The following is an 18,814-nucleotide window of genomic DNA, read 5'->3' as shown; positions in this document are numbered from 1 at the left end:
CCTTCTAAGTTCTAGTAACAAACATATGTTAGGCCTACTATTTCTACCCCGGCCCCATCGGGGGCGCGGCGGCAACGGGGCCGCAGAAGCGTCAGACTCGGACTACGGAGGCAGAACTCCGCCTACGTTAGCTGTCGCCATTGATCAGTCCCTGCATTTTAAAGTTCGTTTATGACTATTAGATCTACTTAGAAAAGGTACGGTACCCCCACAAATGGCATTCACTTACTATTTATTTTGTCCAGACGGAACGTAATTGATCCGTTAACTGCACGTCGAAACACGTTCGGGCCTGACGCTGCTGCCGGTGGTACATGGTATGTAAATTATTCGCTGTTTGCGAATTGCCGGCGCCGCATGACGTAAAAAGTACCCCAGGGATCGGTGCGGCGCGGCAAATGCGGGCTCTGAGATCCCCTAGCCTAGATCTACCGTAGATATAAAATCATTACATACAAAAGTTAATTTTGCGAGAAATTTTGACAGTAAACTTTGAATATACGGTACCGGTATTAATTAACTTTGCTCCCCTAGCCTAGACTTTCTTATTAATATTATCCACCCCCCCCCCCTAACCCTTGATCAGAACCCTGGGAACGATTTTTTTTTTATGGGCCTGAGGCCGGGCGCTGCAGCTGATGTAGATTTAAAAGGGAAAAAAAGGGGGTGACTACAAAATAATAAGAAAAACAGGTTTCACTCCAAAATGAATGTCATTTTGTTACATTTTTTTTTCTTTACACATCTTTGAGAATACCTGGGGGTGAAGGAATATTTGGGGTGCTTTCAGCACCCAAGCGCCCCCGCTTCCCAGGCCCATGCCCTTGATGGTGAAACTGGTCATCACAATTAAGCCCCTCCTCCCCTACGCAAGTAAGCTAAGCTTAGATGGCCTATAGGACAACCCAAAATGAAACAACAAATGCTTGCGATTAATATTGGTCGAGTTTGAGAGATTGATAAAACGGTGACTGACTATTTGCTTAATTCATACATGGACCCTATGATTCATAATTGTGTCACTTCAGACCAGTGGTGGATAGGGGGGCACATCCGGCCCCTGCTCCCCCTTGAGAGCCATAGTCAAGCCAATGAATACACAAACGTGAGAGTCCGATGGGAATGTGTCGTTCTTTAAAACAGAAGTTTTGTGACCGTTTTTCTTTTTTTTTATTGTCAAAGTACTTCGGAACGAAAACCCTTTTTTGAAAATTCTGGATCCGCCCCTGCTTCAGACAATTGGAGTCGACTCTGCCCCCCCCCCCCCCCTCTCCAAATTATTTGTGATAGGTGGGTGCGTGGCTAGCCAGTGCATATGCTATGCATGTGTTCCGCCATATAAGGCCGAACATCATAGGCCTATGATGATGGTGCATGGTTATCGTATTTTATATCTGCATGATGACAATGGATTTTTTCCCTCGTAAATAATTTTCGTTTTAAATGAAACTTTTCCTTTTAGAACTTGTTAGAAATGATGGATGGAGTAAAAGGCAAGGATGAAATAGAATAACATGGGCATGATGGATGTACATAATGCCCTTTTGGACTTCTGCCATTCACATTCTTTTTTAAAAGCTTTCGACAGGTGTTCCATTTTCCATTTATTTATATTACAATATTAATTTACTATGCTTATGTACTTGATCTATTTTTGTATGAACATGTGTATTTCAAATGTACATATTTTGCTGTTGTTTTTTAATGGAAAAGAATAAATGAATTGAATGATTGAATTGAATGCCATCGGGATTGTTTTGCATTCTCCACTATTTGCATAATTTTGAAGAAAAAAAATGTTTTGGCCTACTCGGGTGGGGGTACTAGCATGGCCTGCTGGCTGCTGCCCACTACTAAACCAAACAATTAAGTCCCCCCAAAACTTTTTGTCAAGAACTGTTTAAGTGTCCCGCCTACATATTTTACAGATGGCTCGCGAGTCCCTCTGAGAAGTTTCATAACCAAGAAAAAGGGGAATAATAAAAAGAATGAACAGGAAAGGAGACGGGGTGCAATAAATGTTATATATCTAAATCCTGAATAACAATATTTAGTTTTTGTATATAGGTTTATGATTTACAACCCCATCTGTTAAATGTCAATTGGGTGTATGGTCTTTTAAAGTTCTTCATTGAAATTAGTTTCTCATATTAATTTGACCACCCCTTCCCGAAAGAGCGCGATCTTTATTGGGAGATGTACGGTATGTTTGTTAAGTCATGTATCTTACTTGTTTGTTGTATACAGGGGCGCCCGGATCCAGGATTTACCATGAGGGAGGCGGGGGGCATTTTTCCGATGCAAATGTGACCAAAAAAAAAGTTTTCACCTAAAATAAAAATGTCCTCGATCGCTTTAAGGGGGGGACGTACACTTGGGTAAAAAATTGATATCCATATCTACATCAAAATGTTGATTATTGCTCTAAACGGGGGGGGGCATGATCAGTAGATCCCCCTGGATCCTTTAATGGTTGTATATCAATGGTTGTATATCATGTCTCAAATTAATTTGACCATGGCCCCCGCCCAAACGGGAGAAGAAAGTTGTCACTTTAAATATTCGTTTTATTTAGTTCACTGGCGCTGGCTCGTGCAACTCAGCGCTGAGCAATTGCACTTCCGAAATTACGTGATCGAGCTGAAAATACAATAACAATGGCGAGCTTCACTCAATTTGTTATATGTTTGGGATTGATTCTCAAGATTTCACTTGCTGCTGATGAGGCAAAGACTCCTTTCGACGATGTTTTTGAAGATGTAGCATCCTGTAGTTCATCATGTGAAAGGACATATCCCCTACACACATATCCAAAGGTAAAAAAAGTGCTGATTTCGTGGGACGATCGAATGCAGGTGATGCGAGACTGTGCATAGTGCAAAAATCAATAAATGCCCGAATTGGTAATGGTACTGGTACTTGTTGTATTGTAAATACAGTCTCAGTGTGAGATGAGAGGAGTGAGTGTGAAGTTTGTGACTGTGCTCAGCTATAGGCCTACGGTATTGTTGTAGGCTCAACTTTATTCAGTGTTTAGTTTTGTAGCACACGACATGCCATGGCATGGGCCATGGCCAAGAATCAGGGACAACTCGGACCACGGGACATCTTGGACCGCGGGCCGAGTTGTCCCACCCATTACGAGATTTTTTTTCCACAAATTTGCGTCTATTTTTCCGTCATTTCGAAATTTCTTGTAAAGATTTTCTAGAGATAAGGTCTGATGGTAATGTTCTTCACTTTTTATTACTTTTTTTCAATGAAATAAAAAAAAAGTGTAATTTTAGGCGTTTTTTCGACAGCTCGCGATTCCCATACATGTAGGCGCACGTGTATTAACTGTGTCGGTGCTCGGCTCGGCCCCGCTCAACAACTGACTTGATTTTGTGATAATTTCTCCTCAAAGTACCACTTTTATCGCAGAAGATGGACTTTGTTGTATTCCATTACCTCCATTTTCTCATCACAAGGATACAATTTGGTGTATTTGCACGATTTTGTTCAAGTTTTTCACCTTTTTCTCTCTGGTCGCAAGAAGCGAACAACCGATGAACGGTCCGCTGCTCTTCATCGTAATTCTCTGTAGCTCGGCCGCCTAAACTGACGGGGTGGGATTCAGCCCGAATCCACAATGGAAGTGGGCGTGCACAGTCAAAGAGCTGAGCTTGACTGAGTGAGAGTGAACTAGAGTTTGAAGCTAGGCAGTGTCGTATAGTCATAGAGGCTCTGCCTTTTTTTTTGTAAATATATATTTTTCAATTTTTTCTATATTGATTTTCCCTGGTTTCGAGCTCTAAGATTGTAATGATATAATATGCTTCAATTTCTTTGACTGAGTGTGACTGTGGTGTGGATGTTTGAGTCGCTCAAAAATATTTTTACGTGGGTGGGGGCTCGGGGCGATTTCACTCTTGCCCCCGAAATGCAAAAAATATATATTCAGGGTTTAGCTGTGTGGGCATGCCGGGCTGAGGCTAGCCCTCAATATTTTTTTTTTTGGGGGGGGCTTAATTTTTCACTTTAAATTGATTATTTTTAGGCCTATTTTTTACATTTTATTTTTTATATTAAATTTGCGTGGTGTAGAGTTGAGTTTTAAGTTGCAATAATCAATATGCTTTAATTTCTTTGACTTTGAGTGTGACTGTGGTGTGGATGTTTGAGTCAGAACAAAAAATACTTTTACGTGGGTGGGGGCTCGGGGCGATTTCACTCCTGCCCCCGAAATGCGAAAAAATATTCGGGGTGTAGCTGTGTGGGCATGACGGTAGCACCGCCAGAGGCATTCCACTTGTTTTATTTATTGAGGGTAGCCCTCAATAAAAAAAAATTTGGGGGGGGCTTAATTTTTCACTTTAAATTTATTATTTTTAGGCCTGTTTTTTGTGTATTTTATTTTTCATACTGAGTTTCCCTGGTGTAGAGAGTTGAATTTTAAGTTGCAATAATTAATATGCTTCAATTTCTTTGATTTTGAGTGTGACTGTGGTGTGGATGTTTGAGCCAAACAAAAAATATGTGGATGGAGGCTCGGAGCATTTTCAACCCTGCCCCCGAAATGTGAAAATGTTCTAGGTGTATCTGTGTGGGCATGCCAATTTCATTTTTAATTTTTATATTGAGTTTCCCTTGTGTAGAGAGCAGAGTGGATAGGGTAAAAAATTCTTCATTCAATAAAAATGACAAATTTATGATTTTAAATTTCATTTGTTTTACATAGCATGTTGTTTTTCTTTTTGATTGAATTCTTTTTATTGCGTTATTTTTCATGACTGTGTCATGATTTTTGTCTCACCTGGATAGCAGAGTCAGACTATAGGCGCCGCTTTTCCGACGGCAGCATCAACATCAAATCTTAACCGAAGGTTATTAAATGACAGCATAACTTAGAAAGTATTTGGACATACATGTAGTTCATAAAACTTGTACATAAGATTAATCAAGTATCACTGAACATCCTGCAGCGAGTTCCAGGTCACATTATCAAGGTCAAGGGTCGTGTAAGGTCAATGAACTTTGGCCACATTGGGGGTATTTGTTGAATTACCATCATATCTCTTTAAGTGTATTGGTATATTTCATAAGACATGGAAATAAGAGTAACCCAGTATCACTGAACATCTTGTGCGAGTTATAGTAGTTTTCAAAGTCAGCACTACTGCTATATCGAATCACGTGATGCAGGTGAGACCGCCAGAGGCATTCCACTTGTTTTATTGTAGAGACTATTTCTCGAGAAAAAAGAAATAATAAATAAATCATTTAAAGGGATGCTCCGGGATGAAAATATTTATATATAAATAATGTAGACATAGTAACATTCACATATCAAAGTGCTTATTTCATAAAAATCTGATAACAAATAGCGGGGTTATTGAATTCAACGTTTAAAAAATTAATCAATCTAATTTCACATAATAAAATACAAAGAACAAGTGAGGATATGACATCATGTATGAGGTTGCTGATTGAATGTCCACGAAGAAACGCCAGACCTGTTTCACCAGAAAAATACAAATCATTCTTTAAAATGCAGCGATAATATTGTTATTCCTTATCCGATTTTGATCAAATTTTTCACTTACAGTTTGACGTCCGTGACTAAAGGCAGGAAATCATCAGGAAGGCCTCAATTCTCAGCAGTCATGTTCTTGATGCTTAAAGCCTGTGTATAGCTTTGGTAAAGGGTCAATAATGTGATTGATAATCGAATATCATCTAATATGACAGTCTTACTGAAGCGTAGAGACCGTTAGATATTTTTCAAAACGGCACTTCTCTGAGAAAATTTCAAATATTCAAATCTTGGATATATAGCGCCCTCTCTCGGCGATGCTTGTTTTAAATTTAAGAAATGGGCATTCAAGCACTTTCTCATAAATTTAGAGATTAGATATCCAAAAGTTACAAACAAAGAACATATCTTGAAAGTTTCAACCCATTCCATGATTTGAAATAGGATTTAATTGAAAGACAAAAACACACAGATATTTTAATTTGATCGGGTGACCCGATCAAGTTAAATTTCCATGTAAAATCGCAAAATTTATCCTGTAAAACACATTTTCATTTCATATCCTCCACATCATAACTGTTACAGGGCATATCCATTCATATTAGCTAGCAATGAATTCGAATAGTGGTAGGTGCATTTTGGTGGATTTACCAATACTATACACAAGCTTTAAAATTGAAAATGCAGCGCTATCTGCCCTAAATCCAAGTCTAAAACTTCAATTTTCTAATAGCATTTCTGAACCAATGACCCACAGGTCCTCCCTGTTTGACTTCTGAGCAGATAGTGAGGCCTGAGTGCTTGGTAAGGAAACACACCCAATGCAAAAATGTTACACCTGTTAAGCCAGGGAGAGTGCACTGGAGCCTAACAACGGTTTATTCAGTCCAGGACTTAATTGAGCATAACAATAGGGGATAGCATAGGGGAAGAAGGTTGAATCCTTAACATCTTTCCTCCTGTAAAAATTAAAACTAAATGAAATGGACATAAGCTCCAGTGGCGAATCGAGGGAGGGGGCACATTCGTCCCCTTAAAAAGTACCCAAAGGCAACTTAGAACATTTTTCTCTTTGCTTGTCAAATTTTTCCTGAGAAAAAATTACTGTGATTTGGCAGTAAAGACCTTTTGTCAAAAATTCCTAGACAAAATGCCCCCTGGCCCTGTAGGGAAATTTTGGATCCGCCACTGATTATATTTCAAATGGGAATAAGACTCAGTGGCCTAAAACTTGATTGAAGCATATTAATTATTGCAACTTAAATTCAACTCTCTACACCAGGGAAACTCAATATGAAAAATAAATTGTACAAAAATAGGCCTAAAAATAATAAATTTAAAGTGAAAAATTAAGCCCCCCCCCAAAAAAAAAAAACCAAACATTTTTTATTGAGGGCTACCCTCAGCCTGGCATGCCCACACAGCTACACCCGAATATTTTAATTCGCATTTCAGGGGCAGGAGTGAAATCGCCCCGAGCCCCCACCCATGTAAAAGTATATTTTGTTCGACTGAAACATCCACACCACAGTCACACTCAAAGTCAAAGAAATTAAAGCATATTGATTATTGCAACTTAAAACTCAACTCTACACCACGCAAATTTAATATAAAAAATAAAATGTAAAAAAAAATAGGCCTAAAAATAATCAATTTAAATTGAAAAATTAAGCCAAAACCCCCCCAAAAAACAAAGCATTTTTTTATTAATGGCTAGCCTCAGCCCGGCATGCCCACACAGCTAAACCCTGAATATATTTTTTTCGCATTTCGGGGGCAGGAGTGAAATCGCCCCGAGCCCCCACCCACGTAAAAATATTTTTGAGCGACTCAAACATCCACACCACAGTCACACTCAGTCAAAGAAATTGAAGCATATTATATCATTACAATCTTAGAGCTCGAAACCAGGGAAAATCAATATAGAAAAAATTAAAAAATATATATTTACAAAAAAAAAGGCAGAGCCTCTATGACTATACGACACTGCCTAGCTTCAAACTCTAGTTCACTCTCACTCAGTCAAGCTCAGCTCTTTGACTGTGCACGCCCACTTCCATTGTGGATTCGGGCTGAATCCCACCCCGCCAGTTTAGGCGGCCGAGCTACAGAGAATTACGATGAAGAGCAGCGGACCGTTCATCGGTTGTTCGCTTCTTGCGACCAGAGAGAAAAAGGTGAAAAACTTGAACAAAATCGTGCAAATACACCAAATTGTATCCTTGTGATGAGAAAATGGAGGTAATGGAATACAACAAAGTCCATCTTCTGCGATAAAAGTGGTACTTTGAGGAGAAATGATCACAAAATCAAGTCAGTTGTTGAGCGGGGCCGAGCCGAGCACCGACACAGTTAATACACGCGTGCCTATGGGAATCGCGAGCTGTTGAAAAAACGCCTAAAATTACACTTTTTTTTAATTTCATTGAAAAAAAAGTAATAAAAAGTGAAGAACATTACCATCAGACCTTATCTCTAGAAAATCTTTACAAGAAATTTCGAAATGACTGAAAAATAGACGCAAATTTTTTGGAAAAAAAATCTCGTAATGGGTGGGACAACTCGGCCCGCGGTCCGAGATGTCCCGTGGTCCGAGTTGTCCCGTCCCCATGGCCAAGCATGCCAAGGCAGCCTAATGAATGATGAATATTGGCAGTCACAAACTAAAAAAAAAAAACATGTCTCCAGACCAAGTCACCAAGATCAAGTTATGCCAATGCAAAAAAGGAAACAACAAATATTGATAGGCCTATTTCAGTATTTGTTGTTTCCTTTTGCATTGGCTTACCATATCTAAAAAATGGACTACAAACTACTATGAAGATTTATAAAGTTAAACATCTGAAACAGTAGACAGCTGGCAGCAGTCTGTTTCGAGGATTTTTTTTCACATTTTATTTTTTTTTATTTCTCCTCGTACACAGACGGCTCGCTATCGTGCAGCCACCATTAGGGGTTAACAATGCAAAATCCCCCCTGTCGAGGCCCATCGAATGTGTTAGTTTACCATAGCCTAACATAAATTTGTTTTTTCTTATAATTTTTCGTTGGACCTAGTGTCCCTACTAATTGTCATTTTTTCTTTGTTATTTTCTAACAATTTTTAGTTTCTCTTCATTCTAACCTCTTGAGTGCTTTTTTTTTTCTCCCCCCTCCTGTTCAGTTTGTTGATGTTTGTTAAATGTTTTATGTTGATGTGTTTTTTTTTATTCTTCCCATCAATCGTGTATTGCACACTTTCCCCAGTACCCAGTTTTCTGTGGCATGGAAAACAGCAATCGCATGTAGATCTAGATATATCTCTAATTCAAGAAGAAGGGCCCAAAAGCAGAATTTATGGAATTCACACACATTTGCTTGCAAAGCAAAATTAATAACCAAAATCTCTGTCACAGAAGTATTATCGCAAAAACATTACTTAATGCATAAGTCAAGTGCGCAGAGACTGGGTGCAAAAATGCAAAACTGGAGTTAAAATATTGTTTGTGTCAACCCCCTCCCTCCACCTCTTTGTGTTCCTAGCTAGTAGATCAAAATCAGGATTTGAGACTACAAACTGTTTTTGTCACAGTGGTGCTCAAAAGTTTTCTTGAACTCCACCAGAAAAGGAACTTACATGTAGAGTTTTAAATTTCTACAGCATTTTGCATGACATTGCAAATATTCAATTGTGAATTCAGGTGATAAAAAATAAAGTATGGCAAGTTCCCCCTTGTCTGCGCACACGCGTATCTGCGTGATTCTAGTCAAAGAAGATACGCAACGAACACAGACTTTATGTGCATGCAATACATAGACAGGTATTCATTAAAAAAAATCCGACTCAAAATGGTGGAAAAATAATGAATCTAAGGCATTTCATGTGACGGCCTCAAAAATGCAGCCTTTCTCATCAAAATCCCTGAATCGTGTGGAAGTGAATGAGTGTGCAGACATGGGGTACCATCTTTTTTTTCAAACTGAAAATGACTGCTCGAGGTTTTTTCAAGGAAATCCTATATTTTCTTTCATTTTTCAATGAGAAATTTGGTACACTTATAATAATATTATAAGGAACATTATTTATTAACTGAAAGATTTTGTGAAATGAGAAAAAAAATCATGTTAAATCTTAATTCAAATTGTTAGGTGCGCAGACTTGGGGCCAACCATCATATGCCAAATTTTGTAGTGTTGCTGTCTACATTCAACACTCAGCATGAAGCTGGGCATTGTGGTAGGGTTCACAAACTTAAAACTGTATATTCAATTCAATCAATTCATTCAAAACAGGAATACAGATTATTATGAAGAGGGTGTTAAGTATTATGATGCCATCAATGTTTGTTTTCCGATTGCTACTGTGTGTGTGTGTTTGAGTTTTGTCAGACGTGTATCAATCAGATATGATTATTTACGTCTGGGACCGACCTTTAACGTCACCATCCGAAAGACGTGACCAGGGCTCGAACCTCTGCATCAATTTGTAACTTCCCCACAGCTTGGATTACAGGCGCACGCCACAACGCCCAACATTAGTCTGTTTTAATGCCAAACCCTGCACTTCCTGGTGTGGCTATAAGACTGAATATAATACGGTAAATGGCCAAAGACAGAGCTTGGATAGACAAAAAGAAATGAAAAAAGAAGGGGAAAAATATAAGAAACAGCATCCTTTGTCAAATGGCTTACTGTGTCGGTGTCTATCTTGCAAGATTAGATGGGTAGATGCATCAGAATGGGTTTGATTCAGGAGCGAGGTCGCGTTCAATCTTGGTGACCTTTATACAAAATAAAAGAAAGGATTCTAAATAATTTGAAAATAATGATCTTAAAATTCTCAGAGGGCATCGGGCTAGATTTAGGATTGTAAAAGATTTTTTGGTTCAGAATTATGAAAAGATTAGGATTAGGGTTTATTTAGCTTTGGTGGTTAGGTTTTATGTTTGGCTTAACATGTAGATTTTCCATCAGAGCAATTTTCCTGCAGCAAATATTATGAAACAGTGCTTACAAAAATATAGCAGCTGCTTATGTACTCACAATTCTTTCTGATTTTTTTCATATTCAGATGGAGGATTTGCGAGCATGTCAACGAGGATGTCGTCTTTTTTCTATGCTCGAATTTGGTGAAGTGGATTATGAAACAACAGATTTTAATAGTACCAAACAGGCTTGCAAAGGAGGTGAGATTTTAGATATGGGTTAAGGGGGCAGGGTAAAGTGAGGGTACATGTACTTGCCAAATGATGGTACATGTAATGATAATAATGATTAAAGAGATTAATGGAAATATTGCACACCATTTCGATTTCTATTTTGATTGAATATTTAACAAAATTTTGGAATACTGGTATAAGAAAGAATTGATAACAGAAGAAAGAGAGAAAGAAATTAGAATTGGCAGTTCACTCACTGTAGAAAAAAGTGGCTGTAAGAATTGATTATGCAAATACCTAACCAAACTGTCGAAATCGGTCCAATAGCTAATTGTAAAATCCTCTTTAATGCAGGAATTAATTACTTTCATTTAATACAGTTTGCATGTAAACTGTATTTGCAATCAAGCAATGATGTTGAAGGCTGTCTACAGCTTCAGTAATAAGGGTCAAGTGTACACTGCAAAATAACTGGTGTTGATATAATACCAGGCCAGTATCTTTATATCGGAAAACACCAGGGAAGAGTTGATAACAACACCTGTTTAAGAATCAAGCCAATATTGGTTTAACACAAAATGCATATCTGGTGTTAGCCTAAAGCTGAAGTGGTGCTGTTTCAACATCTCTCTGGTGTTTTCCTATAATGTATCTATACCAGGCTGATGTTGAGTCAACACCACCAGTATTTTTGCAGTGTATTACACGTACACTTCATCTCTTCATATAAAATTCCAACAATATAAAGTCTTAGTGGCCATTGAATCTTTTCTTCATCGATTCTTTGAGAGAGATGTTGATTTTTGGGGAACCCACTCCTTAACGATGCTTTTATTTTGGTATTAGAATAGATTTTTGAGGAAACCTTTAAATTTAATAGTACTGGTGTATAAAGTTTCAAACATTTTCTTTGTCTTGAAATTTCCAACCCATTCACAAAAAACAGAACATACAGTATTCTATTATTTTCATTTCTTATCCTTCACCTTTTTTTAGGGTGTACTGTGCACACATTCATTTACTTTTGAATTTATAGTGACATTCACTTTTTTGGGAATTACATGTACAAAAATGTAAAATAAGCTTTTACCAGTAAGTCATTTATTGGTCCAGCAATCTATATTTGCCTATAAATTCTTGCATGCCAAATGAAGAGTAATCACTATTTTACAAATATGTACATGTACTTATACATGTATGTATCAAATTTGTCAAGCGTAAAGCCCTAATGTCTACATGTACATGTATGTGAATTAACATCTGTTGTTTTGATCAATAACGTAAATTTTCTCTGGATTGTTTTATTGCTTTTTGTTGTTTGCACACTAGTCTTCACTGTACAGTATGTGCATACATTGTAGATAGGGTTACATGCACAGTAGGAATATTGGACCATTTTCACTCTGGTTTTGCTGTACAATACATACTATGTAATAACAATATGCATTATGGTGTATATCACTGCCCAATAAATCCCTAGGTCTTCAGCATTGCATTTTGGTAGAAATCTTCATGTGTACATTGCACACAAAATGTACAGTGTGTAAATTTTTAGGGTGTTGACCACAGCACACTGCTCTACATGTACAGTGTACACATGTACTTTATATCTTGGGCTATACAAGGATAATTCCTGCCTTGTACGTATATGGTTTCCATTGATGATAATCCAGGGAAAAAATCATGCGGGGACTGGGGTGGATCCTGGAAACAAGAAAAAGAGCTGTGCCAGAAAATCCTCATTCATTGCAGTGTTAAAGCTTATCAAACATTGCAGAAATAGGCAGTAATGTAAGCTGTGAAAAGTACTACATGTACATGTACAGTACCAGTCAGCAATCTGAGCATACTCGGACACGCGGCGAGCCAGCCAACCCGGATGCGCGAATACATTCCCACAGACGCCATTATTTCTCCTCGTGTGTCATTTTGTTCTCGTGTCAAACAGCGTGTTACACTCGGCGTCGATCTTATGTGATCGAGCCATGCGTCATAGTCAGTGGCCCCTGAAAATACAAAAATGTTTTTTTCTCCCTTTGACAATCTACGATCTTTATGAACTTCATGTTGGGAGTGTTCTATATTTCCAGTTTTCAATAGTTGATGTAATAATCTCTTACATGTAGTTGAATTAAATGCTAGTCTACAGTCATGTGCATTTGTATGTACTTGTCATTTAACTTAATATGGATGGTCTACATGTAGTTAACATTTTGTTTATATTCACAATTAATAATAATAGCTATATAGTATAAACTTAGCTAATTGCATTTTACCAAGTTTGAGTCACTGATTCATAGCATTGGAACTTCTGTTATTGTTAGTATTCATCATCACATGCAATTACATTTATGTTCCATAACAGCTATCCAACTAATGTTCTGTGTGTGTAAACAGAGTTATTTGTACAATTACTCTCTCGATATTTGCTTGATTTCTTTGTTTTCTGTCAGCTTGCCATGAAGCATATAGCAATGAAGAGCGGTTGTTTGCCTGCTGTCTCGGATGTACAGAGCAAGTTCCATTTGCTAAACAGATGAGGAGACAGGTATAGTTAACAGTAGATTAATGACATTGTTTTAATAGATGTTCATGTACCAGGTATATTTTTCATGCATTGAAAAGAACTACTCTTACAAAGAGCTGCGATTGATCTGATCAATCGCAATTATTGATGGCCAGCAACATCAACACATAAAATGCATGTTTATTTTTTAAAAAAAATTTAGATATTAAATATATAAATCAATTTCTTTACAATGTGCTGTGTTCTCCTTTGTTTACAAATTTCCTATAGATAGTATTGACCTTGTAGTCCTTGTTGGATTTCCATAGAGTTACGACTAATTGGATCAATCGTATCTCTGCGTAAGACGGGCCCTGATCGTATCTTTTCGTAATTATTCCCATCCAGGAGATCTGCCATTTAACAATGCTCATTTTATATGTACATGTATGCACCATGTCATGCCTGTGGTGGCTAATCATTATTCAGTGTATTATCAGCTTCTGAGCAATTTCTCCCCCAATATGCTTAATAGAGCCCTGAAAAATCCCCACTTACTTACTTCAATATTAAAGCTTGTCATGTTGCAGATTTAGGAAGAAGGTTGTGAAAACTGAAGTAAAGTGCTCCGTCAAAAAAACACAGAATAGTTGGGGGGATGGGTTGATATTGATCGACTTCAATGGAATTCATGCTGAACTGCAGCCCTCAACCCATGGCCCTTTCTTAAAGCACCACTCCCAGTTCTTTCACCCATCTCCCTAAAAACTATCTCTATCCAAAGTATCCCTCTTCTCCCCTACTTTGGAACAATTATTTTCCATTAAAAAAATTGTCTTTTCTATAATCTCAGACAATCTGTAATTTATTTATAGAGAAACTGTAATTTTGTTACAAACTTGATCTACACTATTATGGAAATTCTGTTTTGTGATTGAAAATATGCTCAGCAAAATTTTCATCATGCAATTTGCAAAGGTAAATTCAATGAGTCTCATATAAAAAGTAAAGAACCAACATTAATTTTTCATTTTAATGAAAAACGGAAAATCACTGTCCCTACCTAGGCCTACATGTAATACTCCTTCTGTAGAACAAGCTTCTATCTGGAGGCGTGCTTGTACATGTATGTCCCATAAACTTCAACTTCCCATCATTGTGTACCACATTGAAATCTGTACTCATTTTGTCAATCCAAGTGATTGGGCTCATTAAGATGGAACAGTAGCTCAGTCCCGTACACATTTGTCTTTCCTGGCAAATACATGTAATGTAGCAATGGCTCTGTCAAGTGAGCTTGCTCCCTTTATAGATGATACCCAATGTCACATTAGAATGAATCTTGAGATCATTGTGAATGTGCTCAATATTTGTAAATCTTGTCAAAATCAATCATCATGATCACCAAATAGAATCTTCACTGTTTTATATTTTTTGTGTTGTTATTTTTACCCCCAGTATGCCAGCCAGGAAGCAAGCATGCACGTCCTCGTCCCTCTCTTCTCAGTGCATAGCATCTTTCAGCAGCTGACGTCCAGTGTACGAGGGGTCTCCTTCTCCCAGGCGATGTTCTACTGGCAGGGCGATAATAATCAGCTGTACATCTTTGAGACCCAGCCAGAGATTGATATCTTCACTGTAGATCCTGACCCACAGGATCCCTTCAGTGAGTATCTGGGTAAAAGGGGTGGGGGATAGGGGCTGTGGGCCCTTAAAAACTAAAAAAACAAAATACCCCTTAAATTTTCATATCGTACAAAGGAAGCTGTAAGACAATGCAAATTTTGGCTATTGAGCTCTTTCAATTAAATTCAATAAAAGAGGGAAAATATCTTCTTCTTTTTTCTTGTTGAGTATTGATTGATATCTTTACCATCTCGGTGATTATTTGGGGGAAAAAATTATGAGGGGCCCAAGGTAATTTCCCCCGAAATTCCCCCCCCCCCCCAAAAGCCCAGGGAAACTGAAAAGCCTCTGAGATCCCCATAGAGTCCAACCGTAACTGTACTACAATATAGAAAATGTCAGCTGATGAGCTCATAAAGAAGCCACATTTTTTTTTTCAAATGGACCCCCCCCCCCCTTAAAAATCTGGTCTGAAATAGCCCAGTTAGAATGGGGTTGATGATGATAGTAGTGGCTAAATAGCACACTGGTCCACTTTTAGGTGATCATGGCACCAAAAGGAAATGTATACATGAATAATGATTAAAATGGAATAGCAATGAAAATAGAACTTGTTTTCCATTGTGGCTTGGATGAAACATCAAAGAAACATAAGTAGCGCATCTAATTTTGTCTGAAGAAGAGCAGCAATAGACATTCTACTGTGATCGATGAACAGGCTTTAGTCCTACAACATCGTTGGAGTAAACTAAACTATGAAATTTGGTGAATTTATCAAACTTTGAATACAGTTATAAGTAATCAATTTATGTTCAGCTGTACATTAATACTGAATAATGTTATTTGTTTTGTATGTTCGGTTATCAGATTTTGGCAAGCAGTTCAACGGTTTCGAGACTAACCTAGAAGTACTTAATGATCACGACCCGACCTCTGATCCAACCCGACCTTACGCCACTCACCTTGATACATCTAGCTGGTTGGACTGCGTGGCCAAACGATCAGGGCTCCCTCGTTGGCTGCTCTCAATCACCATCCTCCTCTCCTCTGTCGCCCTCTTGTGGCTGTGCTGTGCAACCATGGTTACCGCTCCAGAAAGGAGAGTTAGAGCACCTGTAAGTTCAAGTTCACTATTTGTCCACCAATACCCCCCCACCTTATAAAAAGTACATGCATGTTGACATTATTTTTTTCGTACAATATTTGTAGATTAAGTGTTTTTTATACAAGAGTTTTGAGTTCATTCTATAATCTTAAAGAATTTGATATGGCACAATCATATAATGGTAAGAATTGTAGGGAAAGCCTGTGCCATATTGAAGTGAAGATTAAATAGATGCATGTATGATGAATTTTGCTAATTTATGGATTAAAAGATTGGTAGAAACAAGTTTACACATGATTTATTCATTAGACTTTGTCAAGCAATGGGTAATTTGATGTATGGTACCATTAATCGACGTCTTTCATGAAGTACAAGAAAAGCAATGAGGTATGGCAAAAAAAAAAAGCTGGGCAAGTTGCACTGGAAATCCAATCATGAATTACATGCACAGTGCAAACAAAACTGCACTAGAATGAAATGACAAGCCTTTTTCACATGCCCCATTTCCATTCAGTACTAGTCATTTTTTTGTACATGTAGACATTGTCAGTAGCGTACGCAGGGTTTCTGAAAGGAGGAAGTCTCAAGCTGAATGAAAAGTTGACAAACAAAATAAAGTCTTACCAAAAATTTGAGATTGTTTTGTACCAAAAAATTCATTGGAGGGGGAGGGGGTTGCAACCCCTGTGACCTCCCTGCATACATAATGTGTTTTTAAAAACCCCTGAACCCCCCCTGCGTACGCCACTGCATATTCTACAATGTGTATACATTATCTTAAACATTAAAACTATTTTAAAGAAATAGCAACAATATCTCATTGACAATAGTACATGTACAATGCCAATTTTACCTATATAATTTTATTGTTAAAAAGTACATGAGAGCCTGAAATGGATGTGCACGGACCTGCAAGATTTTTTTTTCTTTTTTTTTTGCAAATGGTGGTCAGTGTCTGTAACCAAAAGAAAATTGACATTTTCCTGGCAAAACTGTGCTAATTTCTGCTATATGTGCTCTGTAAATGTACATATTTTTACATTTTTATTTGATATACACAGAAATTAAGTATCAATGGAGACTTGGAATACCTGAAGCAGAATAAGAAATGCCCCGATGGACACATTCCCATTTATATCTCAACCTACACGACCAAGCCAAGCACCAATGATACCGATGACGATGTCGAGCCGCTGCCACTCAACATCGATATAATCCCTACCCAATCTAAGATATAGTCTGCATGCCAGAAAGACCCTTTCATAATAGAAAGGAGTCGTTTGGATACCCTGTTTTTCTTACATAGAATATTCAGTTTACCAGTTGTATCATCATCTCAAATGAAATTGATAATCAAATCATGGTGGTATTGCACAGCGACTGTACATGTATGGAGGTATATACTGATATATTTTCAATTTACAAACAATATATATTTATAGTTCTATATTCAAACTCTGATTCTGTCTGATGGTTAGAATCAGTTTAGCCAAGAAGCTTTTAAGAATTGAGACACAAGGGACCTCAAATCAATTCATGAATTTATGTTACCCCATCTATTCAAATTCCTTTGTCGAGTGCCCTGGCTGTCAGAAATGAGACATCCGTGTACATGTATTTTGCTGCTCTTATCTCTGAAACGAATAATATTGGATACATGCGTTTCATAATTCATTGTACGCTCTTTCATTCTCATTGTACTCGGTACACGTAGTTCTATACTGAAACAACTACACTACATTGTATTAACTTTTTAATGCTGCATACGCCTTGTATGTAGGTGGGTGTGCCACTTTCATGTACAGGTATACACTACTATTTCATTCTACGTATCAGAAGGAACTCTAGGCAAAAAGTATCATATCTTTCAATCTATCCGATTTGATATTTGTGTAGATAATCTTCATACGCCTGTAGATTCGTGTGTAATATTCACAGGTAGGATGAATTACACGTCATGTAGCAATTTTGTTCAAAAGTGTGGTACTTATACCTTGGTCACATTTGATCCACTGCGAGTCGAAAAAGCCGTTTTTAACATTTTTTGTACCAACTACATATAGGTGGCTTGAATTAAAATTGATAATACGGCTGTTTTCGACTCGCCGTACGGCCGCCATAGAGCAAATGTGACCAAGGTATTATTAGGGGCTGAAAGAAATAAGTTTTAAAATGGATCTTCAAACATAGTTTGGACCTTGATATGTTGTATTTTCATTGTCGGTATGTTGTTTTAATAATAGATACCATTATCACACGTAGAGCGGTGTGCATTTAAATATCACATTTTTTGCATGGTTTTCAGTGAAGAATTTAGATGAAAATATCTGCCAAGTTTTCAACCCATGTTGTACTGGCACTATCACGCTTTCATGTATAGCCATATCATCATTCAACTTCAAACCATTTGGATTCTGGTTCTCCTCAATGCAATATTATCAAGATCCATTTTTTTTTCAATTTTTGGTATATTGTTTGTATACTGATGAATAGCATAACTAGCATTCTTGGATCACTATGGTATACGATGTACATGTTTATTGCTCTTTTAATTTTAATTAGAGGTTGCATGTTTCTGTAGAATTATATAATTGGAAGTATAACTGAAAATGTATTATACAGATGTAAAGTAGGGATTTCTATTTATATTTTATTCACTTGATATACATGTAGGTTTGGATTTCCATTCTTTGTGACGGTTATGTGTAATTTGTACAAGTTTATAATTTTTCTTTTTAATCTGTATTCCCTGTTATTTGCACTTTATTTCCTATAAATTCTTAGATTGATTCGTGGCATTTTATCCTGCTGTGGAATATTATTTTCCAACAGAAAAAATATATATATGTTTCAATTGCAATAGTGTGATTTGTTGATTATAAAACAGGGTCGTGGTTGCATTCTTTACATTTAACATTTGGAAT

The 18,814-nt window shown here is 37.4% G+C and overlaps 1 protein-coding gene across 1 annotated transcript; it reads left to right on the top strand.

Moving 5' to 3' along the window:
* The first annotated feature begins 2,581 nt into the window (after positions 1-2,581).
* LOC121424030 (transmembrane protein 59-like) lies at positions 2,582-17,858 on the top strand. Its single transcript, XM_041619603.1, has 6 exons — positions 2,582-2,816; positions 10,566-10,680; positions 13,107-13,201; positions 14,618-14,825; positions 15,653-15,900; positions 16,952-17,858. Exons 1-6 carry the CDS (start codon positions 2,658-2,660, stop codon positions 17,126-17,128), a joined length of 1,002 nt encoding a protein of 333 aa, XP_041475537.1. The 5' UTR covers positions 2,582-2,657; the 3' UTR covers positions 17,129-17,858.
* Positions 17,859-18,814: the final 956 nt, after the last annotated feature.

Source organism: Lytechinus variegatus, chromosome 11 (genome assembly GCF_018143015.1).
Source record: "Lytechinus variegatus isolate NC3 chromosome 11, Lvar_3.0, whole genome shotgun sequence".
Classification (NCBI taxonomy): domain Eukaryota; kingdom Metazoa; phylum Echinodermata; class Echinoidea; order Temnopleuroida; family Toxopneustidae; genus Lytechinus; species Lytechinus variegatus.
The sequence above is the reverse complement of the archived record's forward strand: the minus strand, read 5'-3'. Positions and strand labels throughout refer to the sequence as shown.